Source organism: Orycteropus afer, unplaced genomic scaffold (assembly GCF_000298275.1).
Source record: "Orycteropus afer afer isolate SDZICR_OR568_19922 unplaced genomic scaffold, OryAfe1.0 scaffold00007, whole genome shotgun sequence".
Lineage (NCBI taxonomy): Eukaryota > Metazoa > Chordata > Mammalia > Tubulidentata > Orycteropodidae > Orycteropus > Orycteropus afer.
This window is the reverse complement of record NW_006921594.1, coordinates 22,806,364-22,831,114: the sequence shown is the minus strand read 5'-3', so window position 1 is coordinate 22,831,114 and position 24,751 is coordinate 22,806,364. Positions and strand designations below refer to the sequence as shown.

Sequence of the window (24,751 nt, the reverse complement as noted above, 5' to 3'; positions counted from 1 at the left end):
AACTTAATCCTGGAAAGAAAGTCCTTTCAGTCACTTGGGTATGTGCAGGTGCATACTTGATATAGATCTCACCCAACCACATCATTTACCAATTGTCCACCATGGCCCAGGGCTCAGTACTCAACCTTCTACTCCCTGTGCGAAGAAGCACTGCTCCCTTCAATTTTGCAGATAAGAAAACAAGAGTCAGAGGTGTTGAATGCTGCCCCACAGCCATGCAGTCTTTAGGGACTGGCTAGGATTCAAGCATAGGGCTAGGGGTTCCAGTGTCTGTGTTGTGTTGATTGGGCTTCAGCAATTTGAATACATGCTGCAGCAGTAATAGAGCATGTTAACTAGCATAGTTCTCTAACAATTTCATCCTCATCTCTAGAAATCTCTAGGAATTTTGTGTATGCTCTTCTAAGCTGGATTTTCCTTAAATATGTTGTTGTTGTTATGTGCCGTCGGGTGGGCCCCAACTCATAGCGACCCCTCCTTGGGTTTCCGAGGCAGTATCACTATGGAAGTAAATTGTCCCATCTTCCTTCCCAGGAGTGGCTGGTGGGTTTGAGACGTCAGCCTTCTGGTTAGCAGTCAAATGCCTTAGGCACTACGCTACCAGAGATCCCTTTAGTAAATATAGTACTAGTTTAATGAAATTAAAAGAAAAATAGTTATTGCTTAGACAGGTTAGAAAAAGAGAAAAATCATTTGAAATTTGCATTATCATCTGCTACCATTCTCCATGGGAGCTCTGGTAGCATAGTGCCTAAGGCACTTGACTGCTAACCAGAAGGGTGGCAGTTCAAACACATCAGCCACTCCTCGGAAGGAAGATGGGGCACTCTACTTCCGTAATGATACTGCCTTGGAAACCCAAGGAGGGTTCTCTATGAGTTGATGGCACATAACAATAGCAACAACAACCATTCTCCATGTTTGAAAGAGCTAATAGACACATTAAGAATTCTACATTGTATTTCTTTTTTTAATAATCATGAAAATATTTCCCTAAGTAATTTTTTTTTTAAATTCCAAAGGACATAATTTTTAAGTTTGGCCATCTTGATATGTATCTTTTCAGTTGAGGAAAAAAATTCTGACTCACAGAATATATTAGTGTCCTAGTTTACCTGCATATGTCAGAGGAAAAGAACTGCAACACCCGGGTCTTCTCAATAAAAGGAGGGAATGAGGCTGCATCTATTTAGAAATCAAACACGTGATATTACCTTTTAAGTGTGTTCTAAAAAATCAGGAAATCTCTATTCCAGTGTGGTCCAATTAAAATGTCATGCAAAGCACACATAGAATTTTAGATTTTATACAAGATAAATTTTTTAAAAAATAAAGAAAATAAAAGTATATTCTATTTAACTTGATATATCCAAAACATTATCATTTCAACATGTAATTAATATAAAAATTATTAAGAAAATAGTTGATTAGCAAAATATCAAAACCCAGTGTGTTTTATACTTCCAATACATTTCAGTTTCTTCTTGTCACATTTCAAGTATTCAATAGCTCATGTGGCTAATGGCTACCATACTGAACAACACACCTATATACTATACACAGTCACTGGTATTCCATTTCATATTAAAGTGAAGTTTCTCATTCCTTAAAATAAATGAAACATTTAAGAAAGAATGGTGAAATCATTGTTGAAACTGTGATTGTGTTTTGAAACCTCACCCCACCCCATCAGTAGAGTGGCATTTTCTTACCCTGAAGCTCATGTGGCATAGCTATTATATTTGCCTTGTTCTCATTTTTGATAATGATTTATTTGCCTGCCCTAGTAGCTGTTGAAGGAGCTCCAGTAGCTGCGGGGAGGAGCTCTGGGGCTGCAGTAGTTAAAAGCATTCATATGTTAACCAAAAGGTTGGTAGTTTGAACCCACCAGCCCATCTGTGGGAGAAAGATGAGGCAGTCTGCTTTCTTAAAGATTTACAGCCTTGGAAACCCTATGCAGCAGTTATACTCTGTCCTGTAGGGTTGCTGTGAGTCAGAATCAACCCAATAGCAATGTTAATTTTTGAGGCCTTGGGGATAGGATTTAGTGGCTGTTGAATATTTTAAAAACTAGTTATTAAATTTCTCTTAGTATTTCTTACCAATGGTTTGAAAATGTATCTATCAAATTTATGCACTGCCACGGAGTTGATTCCAGAGTAGCGACCCCCATTGGGTTAACAAGGCTATAAATGTTTACAAAAGCAGATTACTGCATCTTCCTCCCATGGAGCAGCCGGTGGATTTGAACTACAAACCTTCTGTTTGGCAGTCAAATGCCTTATGCAGAATGCCACCAGACCACCTTCTATCAAATTTAAATGGGTATTTATAGAATTTGTTGAATTTCTATCATGGTTATAATTCAATGGCACACATTATATTTATGAAGAAATAGATAACACCTCTATTTGTTCCTCAAATTTATACCACTAAAATAAGCTACCCCTCAATGTGCCTGTTCAAAGCAGTTAAATTCTTTTTTTCTGGCAAGTACTCCTGCTTTGTGACCTTGTCATAATTTCACCTTCAGTCCTTTGTGATAGCCGCTTGACCCTGGCACTTGAGAGAATTGGAGATAAAACTCTGCTGAAACTTATGGTATAGTTCCCCATGTGGGTATAGTCTACAACTGCCTTCCCAATGCCTTAGCAGTTAAATGAAAAGAATACATTGCAAAGCTTTAAAAATCAATATGTGAAATATCATTAAGGATTTATCCTAATTATATCCAAAAATTACCATGAGCGATAATCTCAAGACAGCTAATAGTAGCAGGGTTTTGTTATTATTATTGTTATTTTAGAAAGAAACTTTCTAAGCATATTTCAACATTTCCTTTTTAATGTTTCTTCAAACTTATTGAAGGAAGCCAGTAAAGCACTTCTAAATCACAATGGAAGCACTCACTCACTCACTGCTGTCAAGTCGATTGGACTCACAGCGTCCCCTCCCTTCGGTTTCTAAGGTGGTATCTCTACAGAAGTAGATTGCACAATCTTCCTTCTGAGGAGTGACTGGTAGGTTTGAACCGGCAGCCTTCTGCTTAGCAGTCAAATGCCTAAGACACTACAGTAGAACTTTTTGGTTCATTAGCCTCTTTTCTCTAGTATCCTACCCAATATTTCCTCTCACAGGGATCACATCCTAGTCCCTTGACTTGTCCCATCTATCTCTGTTTCTTAGGGTTTACTTCATTTCCTCATAGATATGTTTAAGTTCATGCCTGATGCACAGGAATTTACATGTTTGTCATTAATTTTCTACCTCCTCCTGTTAAAAAATCTACTTTTCAATTTTGGACACCACCATTTAATAATTTTTTTCTTAAGTGCATAAAGACTCCTTCAGTATTTAGGAGCAACGCAGTAATATTTATCTTTGTATCTAAGGACTGAAGTATTATGTTTATGCAACCACTATAGTTTTTATCACTGGGACACTTGATGCTTTATTTGCAAAAATGCTCTCTTTGGAAAGGAATGTCTTCACCCACCCTCAGAGTTTAAAATCCACAAAGTAAATTCAATAGTTAATAGTTGTTGTTTTTTTCCTCAAATGAGAGATAACAAAATTAAATAAGCATGTAAAACTCTACCATACTTTTGGAAAAGTAAGCATTCTCTGCATTTCTTTTTATTTCCTCTATTTTACTTAACTCTTCATTTAACTTTATTCATCTTTTTTACATCACTTTTCTATAAGGTACTGCCTCATTAACTTTGTAAACACCATGCTTCTGCTTATTAGCAGTTCAATCACATTAATCACCTCATGGAATTAGTTAAACTCCTATTGATTTTAAAAGTCTTCACACTTATGCAATAGGAAGATTTGTACTTTGCTTTTTCCTCAAGAGGAGTAATACACCAGATCTGGTCACACCCTAAATACACAGTGCTTTCTTTTTTCCCAGTTCTAATTCAGAATGAGGAGCTCTGGTAGCATAATGGCTAAGGCACTTGACTGCTAACCAAAAGGCTGACGGTTCAAACCCACCAGTCACTCCTTGGAAGAAAGATGGGGCAATCTACTTCCATAGTGACACTGCCTCGGAAACCCAAGGAGGGGCCGCTATGAGTCAGGTCTGACTTGATGGCACATAACAACAACAAAAATTCAGCATGCTCATTTTTTTTCATGTATTTTCCATGGTTATTAGATATCTAACCTTGGTTTTGTTTTTCTTTTCTCTCTCAATTCTGATGATCTTTTCCAAAATAGATGGCCCTAACTTATGCCATCACTAATTTCACTTCAGCTTTAAACCTCACTTCTGTTAGTTTTCCTTTTGCAATTATCTCATTCATTATTATCATTATTCTTTCAATTCTAAATTGTTAGCTGTACAGTGTTAGCAAAGAAGCATAACTACCCAGGTGTTTTTTTTTTTTTTTTTTTTAAACAACAACAACAACAACAAACCTCTTACTGCTGCTAGCATGGCAGGTCATGAAGTAAAGTTTTACAAAGCAAACATTCCCCTAGTAATGCAATAAGAGCAAATGCTCTATGGTTAATCTTCAGAAATCCTGTCACATTAAACAGACATTTATTAAGCTTATCTTAAAATAGAGACCATATTTTGCTGTGGGGATATAAAGACAAACAAACACACCCTCAGCTCTGAGGACATAGTAGATGTGATAGTGGATTTGTGGGAAAGGGTGAGGTGGTTTCATTGGGATCCTCACCGCAAAACAATGTGTTCTTACCTGTGCCATTAACCATGTCACAATAACTTGGCCAGTAGGAGAGATTCCTCAGGAAGAAAAAAGAAAGAAAGAAAATCAATAGAACCCTCTAATTTCAAGAGCACCTTTCTCACATTACAGTTTTGTGTTGCCATTTAATACTTCTGCTAATATAATGAAGATTCAGTGTGATTAACGGTAAGTTTAAGAAATGTTCTAATCTTTTTGTCCATGTTTGTTTTAAGATATCATCCTTTTGAGATTAATTAAGTGTCTGATCCTTCTAAGTGGCTAGATTATAAAAGAAAAACTGCCAAATTCCAAGTTAATTGCAAACAACTTGGCATAGACAGAGTTGTGAGAGAAGAAAATTGAGAAATGTATATGAGGAACTCAACTGTCTACTTAGGGCAATTTCCCCCCTCCCCCTACCTGGGAGAAATGACTTATTTGGTGGTAGGTTGAGCATTTGTACTGAATAGAAGGCAAGTATTTATGAAGTGGAAACTGATGTAAGGATAAGATAGAAGAGGGAAGTAGAGAGGAGGGGAGGAAAAGAATCAAATATTTAGATGAATAGAGATTGGAAACATTTAGATAAGCAATTTATACTTTTTTTCCCTTTTAGCTCTTCCATGAACTGGCATTGAAGTAAGACAGAACTGATTAATTTATGTTCTGGTGTCTAAATCAGTCACACATATCTGAAAGTAATAAAACATTAGTAGTAATGTACTCCCTGTACCTTCAGCACTTTTTAGTGATGGAAAAAACTGTTTTTCCCCCACTCAACATTCCCTTAGATGTCAATCCAAGGAGTTGCTGTTTTTGCTGCTTTTTTAAAAGCAGAAGATGTTAAATGTGTTCCATCTTGCCATGGTCAGTTAAATCAAGCTCACCCTTCTCTTGAATTGCTGTGAAACTCTCACTGTATTTAGGATATCTAAGCCACTCTTCTCAAAACCTCTCTGGAATAAGAAATGGAATGAAATGTTCATTGTTCCTTAATAAACAAACATGGATCTGATTTCTACCAAAATGAACCTTTTAAAGTTTTTGTTTTTCTCCATTAAATGTGTCTGTAAATAAACTGATGTTACTGAGAACACTTTAGAAGAAAAAATTCTACATTAGTAAATATTTCACTGATTTTAAATATGTAATTTTCAGATAATAGTTCAATATGAGCCAGCATTACTGATGTTAATAAAACATCTTTTTCTATTTGCATAGATTTCATTTCTAAATGCTTTATTACTACTTTTCCTTTCAGAAAACAACTAGCCTAGAACATACTTATTAACTGTAAGGAGAAGAAAAGATCTCATCCACCATTGTAGTTCTTTCTTTTCACACACATATTAAATTATGCTTTCTCCAGGCGAACAGGTTAAAAAAAAATGGAAAATGTGTCTATGTGACAATAGCTCATTCTTTGACAACTTCAGAGAAGGTATCTTCTGTATTTTTAGGTTTCATATGTAAGTTTTAGACCTGTATTGAAGTACTAATTGCACTTTTGAACTGATAACGTTTTTAAAAAGCTGAGTTATTTATAAGAAGCTCTGGTGGTGCAGTAGCATAGTGCCTAAGGCACTGGACTGCTAACCAGAAGGCTAGCAGTTCAAACCCACCAGCCACTCCTCAGAAGGAAGGTTGAGCAATCTACTTCCTTCTTTAGTGATATCACCTCAGAAACCCAAGGAGGGGTTGCTATGAGTCGGGGCCGATTCGACGGCACATAACAACGACAATAACTGGTGGTGAAGTGCTTAAGATATGTGACTGCTAACCAAAAGGTTGGTGGTTCAAACCCACCAGCCACTCCATGGTCTACTTCTGTAAAGATTTGCTGCCTTGGAAATCCAATGGGGCTCACTATGAGTTGGAATCAACTTGATGGCAGTGGTTTTGTTTTTTGAGTTATTAATATAGAAAAATATTTCAATATAGTTTTATAGTGGAAAAGTCATGAAAAGAATGGCACTGATTCACTGAACTTCATTTTGACAGACTCATTTAGGCCATGATGGAAGAATGCACAGTGTGTATTTCATATGTTCAATTTTTAAAAAGTAAATAAAAAAATCAGTGAAATGTATTTTTCTATCAAATGCTAGACAATTAGTTGATATATTGATTTTCTTACTTTTCATTTGTGATACTGCTGGTATGGGTAAAGTGTAGGTGCTGGATATGTAATGGGGATGGGAATGGTTCTTTTGAATTTCTTTATGGAAAAGGACCCACATATAAAGGTAAAGCAAACTCTAAAATTGGACTGATATTCAGCAATATGCACTGGGGTAGCCATGTTAGTTTTCATGAATAAGTGGAACACTTAGCACAATACACATTACCAATAGGCTGAGATACAGCTGAGTCTGTTCCATAGCTTGGTGCCTATGTCTTGCCAGCAGTTCAATGAATATCACTCCTGCCTTAGAATACCCCACTAACTAGCACACGCACAGATACACGCATTCGCCTGGATACTTACTTTTTACCTTTATAAGTGTCAATTATGGCAACTTTGCTTATGTTGTCTTTTCCATTGAAAACTTTATAAACTCCATCTACAGTATTGTTGTACTGAAAAGATATGAACAAGAAAAATTATTTCTAGAACAAGTCACATTTTCTAAGTCATAAAATGTGTACCTCTCCTTCACATTTCTCAAACAGTAGTTATTCTTGTAGGGTTTGAAGTATAAATGCAAGTAAGGTTTTAAAATTATTAGAATTTAAAAATGTTAAAGGATAGAATATGAAAGATGCCTAGGAACAAGTGCTAGATGCTAAGACAAAGGAAGACAATAACATTCCAGAAGAAAACGTTACCAAACTCCAATATTCTTTGACATAATAAAGCCAGTGAGGGAATTTTAATCACTACCCCTATTATGTTGAAGTGAAAGGATACTGAAAAATAGTAAGGGAACAATGATTTCTAAAAGTGTTCTAAACATGATGATCTTTAATAAGTTGATATCAAAATGAGGTATATAAGGTTAAAATCAAAATTTACCAAACCAGACAAAGAGTTAATGAGTAATTAAGCTAAAACATAATAATTCTAACAGAACCTCTGATCCCTTAAGTGTTTCTACATTTATATTTTAATTGATATATAACCTTGCAATCCCAAGCACTATCTAAAAGTAAAACAATGAATAGGAGCATATAACTAATACCACATATGGTACCAAATGAAATCAGAGTCAAAATTCCAATTCAGTATTCAGCTTATCCTATTTTTAATTTGGAACATTAACTAATGACTAATTACACCACACATTCACACTTTTCTTAATCTCCCAATTGCCATTTCATGGTATTAGTGGACCACGTGACATTCTTGCAAGGAGCTCTAGTAGTACAGTGGTTAAAACATTGGGCTGCTAGCCAAAAGGTTGGTGATTGAAACCCACCAGCACTCTGCAGGAGAAAGATGATTCAGTCTGCTTCTGTGAATATTTACAGCCTTGGAAACCCTGTGGGGTAGTTCTACTCTGTTCTATAGAGTTACTATGAGTTGGAAAAGACTCGATAACAGTGGGTGTGGTTTGGTTTATACAGTTCACCAACCGTTTAAAAATAGGGTAGTCTGACTTAAATTTGGTTAAATTTAGGTTAACTTTTCAATTTAAATGGAAAAATAATTTATCACAGGTTTGGAGAAGGAAGAATTTTAGTATGGATATATTAACACTTATTAAAAATTGGTATTGAACTTGATTTTATGGGAAGGAAAATCAAATTAAAAATAGTTTATAAGTTAATTTTAAATGAATTTCATATTTATAAAAGGCAGAGCAGAACCTGTTTAAATCTCAGTTTTTTAATTTAAAGATTAATTTTTAAATGTTCCTAACTAAGAAAGTTGAAGCCATGTGATATGCAGACTTTTTTTATTTTTTTTTTAATTAGGACATATATTCCGATCAGCAATAAGGTTAATACACTAAATTAGAAAACTAAGCTTGGCTAATGCTATTGTAGTGTCCAATTAAAACATAACAATATTTCTGTTCATATTGGCACTTACAGGATGAAATACACCAACTGTAGTATCAACAGGATATGGAACCAAACTTAAGAATGGATCCTTGTAGCCCCACAACAGCTCTTTCACAGTTCTGGTTTGGAACATAGAAGATTTTGATTTTTTGATAAGTGAATTGAGTATCACCTGAACAAATGCATTTTGGTAGATGTGGGGTGCAGCCTACAAAAAAAGAAAGCACTGTTTAAGACACCAATGCCCTATCATATTTTACCAAATAAATACACTGAATACCAGAATTGAATTTATTAAGGAATTCTTTTAATTGTCTTTAAAACTATTGCCAAACCTGACCAATTACTAAAATTCTAATTGGTCTAATCCACAGATATTTACATTTCTCTATCCAAGAGTCAGGCACATGAAGAAGACATGCCAAGTTTGCCTCCCACCCATTTATAATGGTACATTTTTGTAGCCTTTTAATTTATTTGGTTATCAAGTGATTTTGCTGACTTCCAAAATGATCATAAATCCATTCACAGCTACATAAAAACTCATTTAATAAAAAATGGCAAAATAAATAAAACCTGTAGTTCTAATGATGATTATTTCAAATTCCAGAGTATTTTAAAACAAATAATTTTTCTGTTTGTCTACTTACTGCTACAGCCAGATTGAGAACTGTGAAAGTGTCATTCTCTGTCCCAACTGATAGCTTAGGTTCAAAGATGGCGCCGTTGGGCTGTACAAAGGAGACTGTGTGGCTTTCAGGGTCCTGAGTTACATTTTGCTTGGCTAGATAACGAACTCTGAAAAGTAGAAATAAGTAAAAAAATTTACAAAATTGTCTCATATGATTATTAAGTCCCAGGTGCCATTCATTCATTCCACAAATATATTTTAGTACATAGAATATGCAATAAATTATGCTAAAAATGGGAGTAAAATGATAAATAAGCTGGTGGTTTGTCTCTACCAAATTAATCAGTGGAGCTCTTAAACATGCATTCAGAAAATTGGAACAGTAGGGGAGAAATAGTATGTGCTATGTTTCCACAAAGTCCATGGGTAAACAAAATAGATACAAAGCCAGGCTTGGTGTGGTCATTATGGGGATGAGAGTCAAGACGCATTTTGGTAGAAATTCCACATAAGTTAATGACAGAAGTATAGTTTGATAAAGTAGGGTAAGGAGTAACATGTACAAGATAAGAAGTGATTGGTTGAGTTTGGCTCTATTATAGAGTGAGACTTGGGATTGGGGAAAACTGATCTAAGCAAGATCTCTAACCTAAAAGGATTGCACCCCTTAATCAGATGTTTAGACTTTATCTTGAGGGTGAGGAGACAGCAGAGAGCTTTAAGGAAGGTAATATCAAAGAGCAAAATTTCTTACTTAGAAAAAACCCCGAAATAGTACAGACTGCCTGGAACTGGCTTTTCCATCTTCTAAAGGACCTTAATGAGAATTACAGATAAAATGGAATGTAATTTCCATTTTAAGGGGTACAGAACAACTTTTTTCCCTATATGTTGAACAAAATGTTTATTAGCTCCTATCTCTAACATCTCAAGGCTGCAAAGCACAAACTATATTTTAGGAATTTGGTAGAATGTGATTGTTATGAAGAAAATTATTTTGCAAGTACAGAATACTCATTGAGGCTACTACAAAGCAGCATTGCTCTATCATATACCCGAATGTCTAATATGTAAGGTGAATAGATAACCAGGTGAAAAAACTGGAAAAAATTCGGACTGTAATTGGAAAAAAAAAAAAAAAAGGAAAAGTTTCACTCAGCTGTAACAAAAGTGTAAATTTCTATTGGGTAAAAGTATGAATGTTTATATCTCCCAATACAATTTCTGGTATATAAGCTCTTAATAAGTATTTTAAATTAATACATAAATTAATGGCTCACATTAAAAAAAAAAAAAAGATAAAAATTCCGTATCAGCTAGAAATGCATTTTGTTCTTAATGAAATTCCACCAAAACTTTTTTTTTTTTATTCTCCCTGGAGTCCTAGAGAACTATGTAGAACATAAAAACTTCCCTGAAACAATACAGAGGGCAATGAATTACTAATAATGTATTTTCTATAGAATAACTGTTTTTTTAAATCAGATTATGTTATTGGCATTTCAAGTCAGAGTACTTTAATTTTCAGGGATATTTATGTATATAAAATACGTACTTGAAACATTAGCCTAATAATTGTGTTCCAAATTCTGTGGCTTATTTTAATTGCACTTACAACACTGTATCAGTAGATGGCACTCAGTAAGAGAAAATCCTTGAAACAGGCCTCCCTCTGTTTAGAGCATACTTTTAAAAAGACAACATTATTACTTATTAGTATTATTTTAAAATAGATTGTATACAGACTTGGAAAGAGTTGATTTATAGGGTCAAGGGAAAGAATTTGTCCTAGATTTTGCCTAAGATAAATTTCCTTTTAGTCTTGTGAGAACAAAGTAACTTAAAAATTTATGTTGGCCATGAGAAGTAGCATAGTGCCAAAAGCACTTGACTGCTACCCAGAAGGCTGGAGATTCAACCCCATCAGCCACTCCTCAGAAGGAAGGCTGGGCAATCTATTTCCATAGTGATACTGCCTCAGAAACCCAAGGAGGGGTCTCTGAGTCGGGTACGACTCGATGGCAGTGCGTTTCAGTGCTTATGAAAATATTCTGAAGAAACAGACTCTTAGGAATTAATTAGGCTGGAATATAATTACAATCACAATCAAGGTAATTTCATGCTTTGACCCAAGTCACTGCTTTATCAAAGTTTCACTAAACTCACATTAGCAGGAAAATCCTTCTACATTTCCAATTTCATTTGAATTCAGGGATTAATTTATGGGAAAGTAGTTTCAACTCAATATATGGAAGACTCTCAACCTCTTAACTTTTTTTTTTTTTCCTAAAAGGTAGGTAATTTTTTGTTTTCCCCTTATTTAAGACATCCAGGCAGAGACAAAGACTCCATTTTGGTTATATCTTGGGACAAAATGACTTTTTGTGGATGAGAAAACACTTTAACAATTGTTATATAAGGAAGAGATAAGTGTTTATAAACTTTAGCTGAAAATGCAACTTTTCTCAACCTTCTTTGTTGCTCTTCAAGCAAATCAAGTATACACACACTCCACTCCACACTTTCTGCCCTCAGAGAGACAGGATTAAAGGCTTTAAGAATATAATTTATATTTGCCACCACTTGTTTTGTTTCTGAAGATGGCTGGTATCAGGAGAGGACTAGGTTCACCAATGATTGATAAACATTATATAAAACAACCAAACCCATTGCCATCTAGTTGATTCTGACTAGTAGTGACTTGTTAGGACAGAGTAGAACTGCCCCATAGGGTTTCCAAGACTAAATCTTTACAGAAGCAGACTGCCTCATCTTTCTCCCACTGAGTGGCTGGTTGTTTTAAACTGCCAAACTTTTGGTCAACATCAAATGCTTTAAACCACCATACCACCAGAGCTCCTGATATATTTATATAGTTTCTCATTTCATAAATTATGTCCTTAAAAGTAAAATACATCAATCTTCTCTAAACAAAAGATAAATTCCCAAATTTAAGTAACCATTCTCTTTCCTTCCACTTATTCAGTTGTCTCAGGTTATGATTTTTAAACAATGATATTTTGTTTGTCACATGAATTTTAAGTTTTCATAGATGCAGATAATAGCTGAAATATTCTTTTGGAACAAGATATTCACATAGGCTTTGCTAACAACATAAGAAATATAACACCATGAAAAAAAATTTAAATATTTGCTTAGGTCAAATTTTGTATGTAACAATAAAGATCAAGCCTTTTTAGGCAATATCATGGACATGTGGCAGTATATGCCACAGGAAAAAACACCCGACTCGTAGCGACCCCACCTTGGGTTTCCAAGGCAGTATCACTACAGAAGCAGATGGCCCAATCTTCCTTCTGAGGAGTGGCTGGTGGGTTTAAACCACCAGCCTTCTGGTTAGCAGTGAAATGCTTTAGGCACTAGCCCCCAGAGCTCCTTTCTTAAATGCTGGACAGTTATTTGATGCTGATAAATTTATAATAAAATCCATATTCTTTTTCAATACATGGTCCACTAATAATGAATATTTGGATAAATTAACTCTACTTCTAGATTCGTGTATATTAATATGCTATTAATTTATTCAAAATATGAAATATCCTAACATTTAATCTTTAAATAAGGATCTACAAAAGTAGAAAAAAAAATCATTTAATGTATATTGTAGGCAATAAAATGGTAAGTACAGTTCAATAAAGTAGCAGTCATCAAATGAAAGTATTTGGAGAAATACGTATGGTCAGGAAAAGAGTACCACTTAGATATTGGGACTCACTTACCTGTATGTGTAAGGTCCTCTTTGCTTAACCTTAAGGTTACTGCTATTAACTGCCACTTCTTGTGGATTTTGCACATCAAAGATCCAAAACTGTCTGTAAACTTCAGTACCTGTTTTAACCCAGTTTTTAAAAGCAATTGTGCCTTCCTCAAGGACAACTTCCTATGAAAAAGAAAATAAGTTTAGATTATTTCTTTGTAGTAAATAGAGGCACTTCTGAAAGTTTGTGTGTGACCTTTAGTTAGCTAAAACAAAAGCACCAAACTCAAGTATCTTGTTCATGAAAACCTTTGCAAACTTGCCACACACTTGTGACAGAAGTATTTTCAACAAATTATTGCAGCAATGTATTTTAGTTAACCTTTTACAAAGGGAATCAGTGCGTAATGCTGCGGGCTCGCGTGCTGATTTTAAGGCAAACCATAGACAAGCTTTCCAGTGACCCTATGGCAAGATTGCAACAGTCAGTAGCAATATTTATTAAGCAAATTTTATTAAGGTTGTTCCAAAAAGTTCTTACTGAGTTGAACATTAACTCTCTTTGGTGTCTAAGTGAGCTGGATTGATGAGTCAAGGCAGAAAAATAGAGAGAAAAAAATCTGGTGGCATTGGAAATTTTGTTTTGTTTTGTTTTCTTCAAATGTTGGATGATTTAAGGGATGTTGCCTTATATGTATTAAATGAAGAAAATAAACTCTTCTGCATGAAAAATGCAATTTTGACTTCTTTCCTTCAAAATCCTGCAGAATAGGGTGTGCATACCCCTCAAGTTACTCTCAGCAACCTAATATATGTAAAAAAGTTGTTGTTGTTGTTGTTGTTGTTATGTGCCACCGAGTCGGACCCGACTCATAGTGATCCCTCCTTGGGTTTCCGAGGCAGTATCATTAAGGAAGTAGATTGCCTCATCTTCCTTCCGAGGAATGGCTGGTGGGTTTGAACCACCAGCCTTCTGGTTAGCAGTCAAGTGCTTTAGGCACTACACTACCAGAGCTCCTATGTCAAAAATTATAATATCCTAATTTTATCACATTGGGTTAGTTTTTTTGAGAGATAGACAAGGAAAGTTGTCCTATTATGCCTTTGTGGAATCTACTAAAATTCACTGGATGGTCTTTGTACTGAAGATGGATAAGAAGAAGAAGAAAAAAAAAAAGAATTAGAAAATCTTAGATTAGAAAACTGGTTCCTAGCTTTAAGAGCAGTGGGACAGAGTAGAAAGTTACCAAATTCCTCAGTCAATTTCATTTCCAATGATATGAAAGAATTACCATAGATGCTCTCTGTTTCCTTCCACTGTTTTACTCTCGGAATTGGGAGTCTCTGAAGCTATAGCAACTGGTGGAAACAAAGGTGATTTTGTAACAGGCAGCATTTCCAATTAAGTACCTTGGGAAGTGTGCCCAAAATGGAGAACTCTCCCTTATCTTAGCGTGCTACAAGGAAGAGGAAGAAAACTATTTCACAGAAAATGAACCTAAAGAGACCCATGAATACAAAAACAATCTGAACTATTTGTTTCCTTCACCTGGAAGCATCAATTCATAGAGTGATGGATCAGGAAAGAACATGGGACTTTGTCGTATTTTCTACTATGGGACACTGGAGCTCTGAGAAATCAGGGAGCTAGTCCTACAGTAACCCAAGCAGATAGCAGCAGAATCATGAAGATCCTAGTCGCTGACCCTTAGACTAGTACTCTTTACACTGTACTGGTACTTTATGTTCTTTCTTGTCACCCTACTTCACTCTCTGAACTTCAGTGGTACGAGTCAAATTAAGGTTCATATCTTCAGGGTATTTTGCCTATTGCTTAATGAAGAGTTTAAGGAATCCTTTTGGAAGAACTAGATGCCAAGTTCTAATGCAACAATGAAACCCTGTGTTATTGCAATCCATTTACACTGCTAAAGTAATGCTAGAACCTTAATTGCTTTTACAATCAATTGCCATTCAACAATTTTTTATTTACTCCCAAATGCTTATTCCCATATTAATAACCAAAATTCCATTTGGATAATTAAAATATTATGGTTATTCTTCTACATATAAAATTCCTTCTTACCCACTTTTCTATGAGGGTGTTGAAACTGAGAACTATGGTAATTTACCCTTTAAAGGGACATTAAAGAAGGAAAATACACATGACTATACATACATAGGACATAATAATATTCTCCCACAGTAAAAGCATGTATTGGTAAGCATGTTAAGGCCTTTATCATTTATCATGTATTGCTTAAGGTACATGTTTTATATTAGTTAGTAATATAAAAGGAATTCAATAAATCCTTATGGCATTAAAAAAGGACTATGGCAAATTGTGCAGTATTGTACAGCAGGCCACAATACTTACTAATTTTAATGCATGTGGTTCTAAATATCAAAAGACATTGTAAGGGTATCATACTTTTTTGTTGTTGTTAAAAGACCAAGAATCACTTAGACTTAAAGATATTTTAACAAATGGAAAAGTTGAAACATAAAAATATTGAAATGAATGCACTAAATACAAGTTATCAACTGTTAATTATAAACTGTCTACTCCCAGCCATTTTTTCAGAGGTGAAAATGGATCCTAGATAAAATAGTGTCTGTCCCAATGTTATATGACAATTTAGTAGCTGATGCAAAGAAGGCAGGTTTTTTTTTTTTTTTTTCCCCCTACAGTCTTGTATTGTTTCCATGATTTGCTCAGGGAAAGACAGAAAAATTTTGTAGTCAAAATAGGAATGCAATGTTTCTGATGTTAAAACCCCTATATATGCCAGAAATTTTTATAGCCCCTCCTTCAGTGCCATGATTAAATACATTACACGTTCCTCTAATTTTACAAGGTAAAAGAGATTTCATGTTCTATGCCAATTAAAACGGCTTGATTTTAGATTAGATTTGGGCTATCTAGACTGTTATGTGGGAGCTCTGGTAGCCTAAGGTATCTGACTCCTAACCAGAAGGCTTGTGGTTCAAACCCACCAGCCACTCTGTGGAAGCAAGATTGGGCAATTTACTTTGCAAAGACTTACCACCTTAGAAACCCAATGGGGGTCACTATGAGTTGGAATCAACTTGACTGCAGTGGATTTAGTTTTTTGGTTTAGACTGTTCTGCAAATCTTTCACTAAATTCGGAGTCTAAGGCTGATAATTATGTGCACAGAGAATGTAATATAATTTGAGATTCTCTCACTTATATGTGTGTATCAGTATCTGTTCCTGACTACATAATCCCAGCAGTGGCCAGATTCTAACTTGCCTTTCTTTTAGTGTGGTATCTATATAGATCGAAAGCTTTTGACCTTGAACCTTCTATCCTCCAAGGTGAATTTGAAGGCAGATATTTGGGACAGTAATAGCTTTTATATAGTCATTCCCTCACTTGATTATTACTGTTGCATGAAAACAATACTCATCTACATGACTGGGAACTTTAGTGTAATTATTAAAATTCCTGGGATAGGTAGAGTACAAGGCAGACATGATATTGTCCCATTACTCAAGGAAGCCATAAAGTACTAAGACAGAGAATCATATGCAGCACATTTTAATCCATGAATTCTATTCCTTACCCTACCTCCTCCCTAAGCAAGTGTAGCATTTTCTTCCCTGAAAACATAAGATGAAGTGGTTAATAACAAAACTGAAGGCTTGGAGTTTGAAGTCCAGTTCTGTCACTTGCTAACCATTTGTATTTGGGAAAATTATTTAATATCTTTGTGTTTCAGTTTCCTCATTTATAAAATGGGGATAAAATAATAGCATTGGGTTGAATCATGTAAAATTAGTATTTTTAAAAAGTCAAAAAATTTATATGGTTTAACCAATATATTGTTCTCACAGGTTGTTATGAGATTAATAAATGTAAACACTTAGACCAGTGTTAGCACATAGTAGGTATTCAACAAATGTTAGGTACAATTACAATGCAAATACTATTTTTTCTTTAAAGAGAGAATTCTAATATCTTTTGTTTCCCAGACCCCTAATGCTTAGTTCATATTTTTTGTTATCTAGACCAGTCATATGGCAATTACTCATTTAATATCCTGTGACTCTTCTTTTTCTGATATTTAGTCAATTTCATATTTATTCTCTTCTCAGTGAGATAAAAAGCTTCCTTAAAAAGAGTAGAGTTCTGATAATATGCTGAAAATAGCCTCCATTCCCTCCACTGTAATTAGAACTTGTCCTAGACAGAATACTTTTCTCACGTTTAAAAAATTTTCTCATGTGTTCATATGTATATGCTCTTAGTGAGTTAGAATGAGAGAGGGAATGAATTAGCAATGATTGTTTGGAAAGGCAGAAAACTAACTTTACTCTCAGATCACCAAGTTATCAATTAAAAACAAGAATAAAATTTAGTGAGACAGATTGGAGTAGTAAACTTTAATATGCTTCTGACACACAGGAATATGACTCCTAAAATTTATGTAAAAACCTAAAATGGGGGGATTTTTTATTTTGCATAAAAGATAAACTACACTGATATAAAAATTGGGCTGGATCCACTTGGATGGGGATCTATGTAGGAGATCCTTGATAGAGAGGTAGAACAATGTGGAACAAAACTCAAAATCATTTGGAGGAAAAAAAAAAAAAGTGAGGACCAGTTTTGCTGGGCCAATAGAGCTGGTGGAACCACTGAGACTATGGCCCCTAGCTGCCCTTAAGGTCTGGAATTGAACCAACACCTGTGGTTTCCAGCCAAACAAAATACAGGCATATGAGTTGAACATTTACCTCAAGTAGATACACTTCTTGGAGAGAACAATCATGGGAGAAAGAAGGGCTGTTTATGCACAGGGAGATAGCTCAGGGGGCAGGAGTGTATGGAGGGATGGACACTGGGAAGAGGTAACTATGGGGAGGAAGTGGGAGGAGAGTTGTTGCATTGTGGTAAACTGTGGTAAATGACATGAGACAAAGTATATGTGAACTGCTGTATAGAAAGTGAATTTGCTCTGTAAACTTTCACCCAAATCACAATTTAAAAAAAAAAAAAAGGGCTGGAAGAAGAAAATTACATATTTAAACATGATATTTCTTGAAACACTATTTTTAAGTGACACATTACTGCAGTTATTATGCAAATACTTGTAAGGTTTAATCAATTTTTATACTGCTGTTTTATTATTGTTTTCAATTGTTTCATATTTTCATCTTATGCCATTCAGTATAAGCAAATTCTACCACCTTTAATAAATAACACTGCAGGTACTTATTTTTGAGCTTTTAAAATACTATAAAAAGTACAAATTATTTGATCATACCTAGAAATAATATAAGCATATTAATAAAACATGGATTATTGATTCAAAAGTGTAGTCATTTCAATTTACCTTAGCTCTCTTCTGTCTGAAAACTTATTAGTATAGTACAATTCTTTTCATGAGTAAGGGAAAGAAATGATGTTATTATTGAACCGTATAATAGGGAAAAATTAAATATTAATTCCTTTTTGGGTATTTATTGTTAATATCATAAGTAAATGAAACCTGAAATTTGTTTTAAATCACTTCTTTTATTCACTAAAAATTTTACTCAAGTGATGTACCAATGTCACATGATAAATTATCTTTTGTAAATGGTGGCACAACTTTTACCCTTTGTCCAAAGTGCCTTTGTAATTTCTACACTAGTGACACCTCATGCCATTGATTTTTAGTCTATCTAACAAGATTTCAGAAACCCACTTACTCCACACAGTTCAACTAGAAATCATGGTAAAAAATACTGGTAAGAAATATTTCAGGTATAATCTATGAAAATTATTAAGCTAATAGAATTTATCCTTTGGAAATATACAGAGAAAAAGAAAGGAAAATTTGTGGACTGTTTTAGACCAGTTCAAATGACAGTGTTAGTATGCTATCTTAGAGAACTGGGAAGTAACAGAGGACTTCAACTCTGTATATGAATGAAAACAAAACAAAACAAAACTTTGTCTGCTGATGAATATTTTATTCTCTAAGTCTTTAAGTGCTGGCCTCCTATTAACTTTGAAGAAATTACACTGTTTGTCTCTATTTCGCCCTATAAGAGGGCTTCCTTTTTCCCCGTTTTAGTCTTCCTGCCATCTAAATTATGAATAAATCCTGCTCTTCTGCTCTTCTCTTTATATTCAAACTCTAAAAGCAAATCTACCATCTAGTTTTATCTGCAATCTCTGTAGCAACAATCAAATCTCCTAGAGTTCTGACCTTTGAAATGCAGACTGATGTTCATATCAAACTACTTATAAAATTTCTCCATCTAAAACTCTCCTAAGGTAAACATTTCTATCCACAATACAAGTGGACACCTTGCAATCAGCTGTTTTGACTACTATCTCTCTTCCTCTTTAGTTCCTCTATCCACACTGCCATTGCATCTCATCATCCAGGAGTTCTTCCTCTGTAGCTTGATTTCTTGTTTTCTCTCTTCACCATATTAGTCAGGATTAACTTTTACTATATAATGTGCAGTTTATACAAAGATCTTTCTTATTTGTTGTTGTTGTTGTTAAGTGCCGTCGAGTCGTTTCCGACTCATAGCGACCCCATGCACAGCAGAACGAAACACTGCCCAATCCCGCACCAGCCCCACAATCCCTGCTATACTCGAGCCCATCATCGCAGCCACTGTATCAATCCATCTCGTTGAAGGCCTCCCCCTCTTTCGTCGACCCTCCACCCTACCAAGCATGACATCCTTCTCCAGGGAATGGTCCCTTCTGACAACATGACCAAAATAGGTGAGACGAAGTCTGGCCATTCTTGCTTCCAAGGAGCATTCTGGCTGCACTTCCTCCAGGACAGATCTGTTAGTTCTTTTAGCAGTCCATGGTACTTTCAGCATTCTTCGCCAGCACCACAACTCAAAAGCATCAACTCTTCTTCGGTCTTCCCTATTCATTGTCCAGCTCTCACATGCATACAAGGTGATTGGAAATATCATGGCTTGTGTCAGGCGCACCTTAGTCCTCAAGGAGATATCCTTGCTCCTCAGCACTTGAAACAGTTCCTTCGCAGTTGACTTTCTCAATGCTACACATCATCTAATGTCCTGACTGCTGCTTCCGTTGGCATCAATTGTAGAACCAAGCAACATGAATTCTTTGACAACTTCAATCTTCTCTCCATTTATTGTGATGCTGCTCATTGGTCCCGTTGTGAGGATTTTTGTTTTCTTTATGTTGAGATGTAATCCATACTGCAGACTGTATTCTTCAACCTTCATCAGTAGGTGCCTTAAGTCATCCTCACTTTCAGCAAGCAAAGTTGTATCGTCTGCATATCTCAGGTTGTTAATGATTCTTCCTCCAATCCTGATACCACGTTTTTCTTCATATAGTCCAGCTTCTCGGATTATTTGCTCAGCATATAGATTGAATAAGTGTGGAGAAAGAATACAACCCTGACGCACTCCCTTCTTGATTTTAAACCATGTAGTGTCCCCTTGTTCTGTTCGAATGACAGCCTCCTGGTCAAGGTACAGATTCCTCATGAGTACAATCAAGTGCTCAGGGATTCCCATTCTTCTCAATGTTATCCATAATTTGTCATGATCCACACAATCAAATGCCTTTGCATAGTCAATAAAACACAAGTAAACATCTTTCTGGTATTCTTTGCCTTGAGCCAAGATCCATCTGACAATAGCTATGATATCCCTTGTTCCACGTCCTCTTCTGAATCCGGCTTGAACCTCTGGAAGTTCTCTGTCAATATACTGCTGCAAACGTTTCTGAATTATCTTCAGTAATATCTTACTTGCATGTGATATTAGTGATATTGTTCTATAATTTCTACATTCTGTGGGATCACCTTTCTTTGGAATGGGCACAAATATGGATCTCTTCCAGTCAGTTGGCCAGGTAGCTGTCCTCCAAATCTCTTGGCATAACTGAGTGAGCGCCTCCAATGATCTTTCTTATAAGGAGGTCTTAAACCTTTTTGAATGTAGTCATGTGCCTCCTAGCTTTTCCCAGTTGCCCTGTTTTTGGTCTCCTCACTTTCCAACTCTTTCGATTGGAGAAGTATAGAACACCGGGTTGTGTACCATCTAGTCTCTACCTTCAGATTGCCTAACTTTGGAAACGGACTCCCTTTCCTACTGGCTAGGTGAGTTGGCAAGTTGATATAATGTCTTGTGCTTATAAACATGAGTAAATTATTAGTACTCATACTCACAGATGTTTGTGATGATTAAATTAATTAGTAAGCTAATTAGGAAGCTCTTGTTGTTGTTGTTGTTGTTATGTGCCGTCGAGTCGGCCCCGACTCATAGCGACCCCTCCTTGGGTTTCCGAGGCAGTATCACTACGGAAGTAGGATTGCCCAACCTTCCTTCCGAGGAGTGGCTGGTGGGTTTGAACCGCCAGCCTTCTGGTTAGCAGGCAAGTGTCTTAGCCACTATGCTACCAGAGCTCCCACTATTATCTACATCATCAATTAAAGTTTCTTCTCCCTGAGATTCAAAGCTTCCTAAATCTAACCCCATATTACTTTTCCAGACTGATCATGTCTCCTGTTAATCCAGTGGTCTTGCCAGATTCTCTACCTTCTTTTTTCTCTCTTCACAGCATTTAATCCCATTCTCACAACTTTTCCCATACTATTAATCAACTCTTTAACACTTTTAATGTAATACCCTTTGGTCTTTCAAAAGTTCTATACTTTTTCAAAGTCCTACTTAGGTCTCTTCTTCTTCCTGAAGTTTCAGGAGTGCTCTGCAAGAACTCTTTTTCTAAATAGCGTTTATTTTTCCATATTATATACTCTATCCACTCCTCAGGAGAAAGGTTGGGCAATCTATTTCCAGAGTGATACTGCTTCGGAAACCCAAGGAGGGGTCACTATGAGTTGGGTCTGACTCAATGGCACATAAAAACAACAACAACAGCATATAGTCTATATGTCTAGAATTTTACCTATGTTTTTATAATATATTTAATTCACAGTTAAATTTTACATGTATTGAGATAAAAAATTATTTTTTTATATTTAAGTCTCTATACAAAATCACATTTTCATGTTACAAAAAATATACAAAAATTGCTTTGAACTTAGAGAGAAAAATTAAACAAAAAGTCGAGCATCTTGCAGGCCACCTAACAGAGACTCTGTAATTGATCATTTTGTTGAAGAGGAATGAAAAGTTAGATGATCAATACTCAGCTATTGATTGTTGATTGTATATCAGAAAAAATAGTATGAAATGCAGTACATTAGGAAACTATTGTTAACTCTTCTATTCAGAGGACTTTCTTAGCAAATACATTACAGTATGTAGGAAACACTGACACTGATTATGTTTGCTTTCTGTAGGACATTCAGGTAGGAAACACAGTTTATAGAGCTGGAAGCGTGTTGGAACAACCATAATTTCTTCTCACATTGTTAGATAAGTCCAATCTCACCACTACTTGTACCTACTGGCCTACATTGAAAAAATAGAATCAAGAAAATTGGGAATCCCAGGGCAGGAATACCATTTAGTTATAATATTTTTTCTCAGTTAAACACATGGGCCTGAATATCTGCAATCTGTTAGCAATAGAAGAAATAGCTTATGATATTGCCATTGACCAAATATAGTATGAATGCATAGGAAATACTTTAAAATACCCTAAAACAAAAGCTATAAAAGTTCAGCAAGAAGATTTCCTTTTAACCTTAACACCGTTAGGATTGTTACCTAAGAAAAAAAAAAAAATCAGAAAGTAGTACCTTCTTGTCAAGAGCAACTGGATTTGAAATTGATTTGTCAAATCAATTTGTCAATTAAGTCAAAGTTTCAATGATATAAAATGGTATATGTTTACACTCCGAGAAAGAGCAAGATGTCAAGCACAGATGAATGGAGAAGACAAATAGGGTCCTGGCAGTGACAGACAGTGATAGGCTCAACCCATTTTATGACCTAAACCTTGTTGTTCTCCATCATGGAGCATATGCTGTAACCCTATGTTTAGGCCTGACATCCTAACCAGACTGAGAGCTGAAGCTACAACCCAGATATGTTTTACTTGGCCAGCATTATGCTTTGAAAAATGAACTTACATGCCTCTGGGCAGGGTACATGCTCTCAAGTTCACCACAACTCCTTTTCTTCCTTTTATCTTGTTCCTGGCAGCCTTGCTTCCTTTTTTTTTTAAAGAAAAAAAAATACCTTGCTCGCAAAACTCCTGAAGCCATTTGAATTTGACATCCATGGTTTGGGGCTTTAGGAGATCTGCTTCCCCTTATGCTATTCCTCCCTCTTCCCATCAATAACTCTCTGCTAAGTGAATGTGAAACTATTTAGGAACTAAGATGGGGTATGAGTTCTAGTTTGTTATGTAAAGCACGTACATTGTATTAATCTAATTTTATTTAAAACTACAGTCAATTTGCAGTATATACTGAGATATGTCCTATACAATTTATTAGGAGCTCTGGTAGCGTAGTGTCTAAGGCACTTGACTGCTAACCAGAAGGCTGGCGGTTCAAACCCACCAGCCACTCCTCGGAAGGAAAGTTGGGCAATCTACTTCCGTAGTGATACTGCCTTGGAAACCCAAGGAGGGGTCGCTATGAGTCGGGTCGGACTCGACGGCACATAACAACAACAACAACAAACATAAAGCTTCATAAATAGGAAATGTTCATGAAACAATCATAAATTATGACAAACATAATAAAAAGCAGTTTTTACCAAACAAAATGTTTACCAGTTTAACCAATATTAAACATGACAGTGACGCTTAAGTTTTATATACATATGTAATATGATTTTACTTTTCTTCAGTATTTATTTTATAAATATACCCTCATAAAATACTTCTCATTCAAAAGGATATCAAAATGCTCTTTGGACATGAGATATATATATATATATATATATATATATATATTATTCCTACTAGCATGCACGCCTATAATTAGTTGGGTTTTTTTTCACCTCAGAACTTAGATATTTATATTGAGCTTATCAATGTATTTTTGTTATACAATATTTTATGTGTGCTCACTTCTCTACTGTGTAAACTTGCAACAGCTGAATCAAAATTACAAATTATCATGAAATATAAAATAATCATTCAAAGTAAAATAGAGACAGAAGAAAAAAAGAATCAGAATGACAGGAAATATCCTTTAGACAACCTGTACCTTTTTAATTGTCTTCTCAATAATCATGTCTCCAACTGGCATTAGAATACCTCCAAACACAGCCAAGACTGCACCAATGACAGCCCCAGCGATGAGTCCACAGTTTCTATCACAGCCCATTTTTCTTGTTCAGGGGACAAATAGAAGTTCAGCACCTGCTTCTTTCAAGCTCTTAAGTCTGATTAAAGTGGTTTCCAAGAGATCTGGTTCTATCACTAGAAAGAGATTATAAAACAGAAGCTTAAATATCAGTTTAAAAAGATCAAAGTACAAAGAAAACACGCAACTGAAACAGATCATTTTGCCAGTTATAAATAAACAAATACTTTCCTTTTTATTTCAGCAAAGTGATTTTCTAGACCTTTCTCTCTTCCCTTGCTCTTAATTATGGACCAATGTCCATAATTAGTATAGCTTGCCATATACCATATTTTTCCAAAATTCTCCACTTCTGAATATTCTTTCTATAGATGATTAACGTGATGAAATCTTATCTAAGTTGAACCACGCTTGTTGTACTCTCACCCTCATAT

General features: G+C 35.3%; 1 protein-coding gene across 1 annotated transcript in view; it reads right to left on the bottom strand.

Annotated features, from left to right (window-relative positions):
* CD36 (CD36 molecule) overlaps positions 1-24,338 on the bottom strand; it is a 29,801-nt gene extending 5,463 nt beyond the window's left edge. The window contains exons 1-7 of the mRNA XM_007944820.2: positions 24,219-24,338; positions 13,086-13,246; positions 9,365-9,512; positions 8,743-8,922; positions 7,195-7,286; positions 4,716-4,762; positions 1,116-1,185 (exon numbers count right to left, since the gene is read on the bottom strand). Coding sequence (XP_007943011.1) covers positions 1,116-1,185; positions 4,716-4,762; positions 7,195-7,286; positions 8,743-8,922; positions 9,365-9,512; positions 13,086-13,246; positions 24,219-24,338 — 818 coding nt within the window. The remainder of the gene's footprint in view (positions 1-1,115; positions 1,186-4,715; positions 4,763-7,194; positions 7,287-8,742; positions 8,923-9,364; positions 9,513-13,085; positions 13,247-24,218) is intronic.
* Between the last annotated feature and the right edge of the window lie 413 nt (positions 24,339-24,751).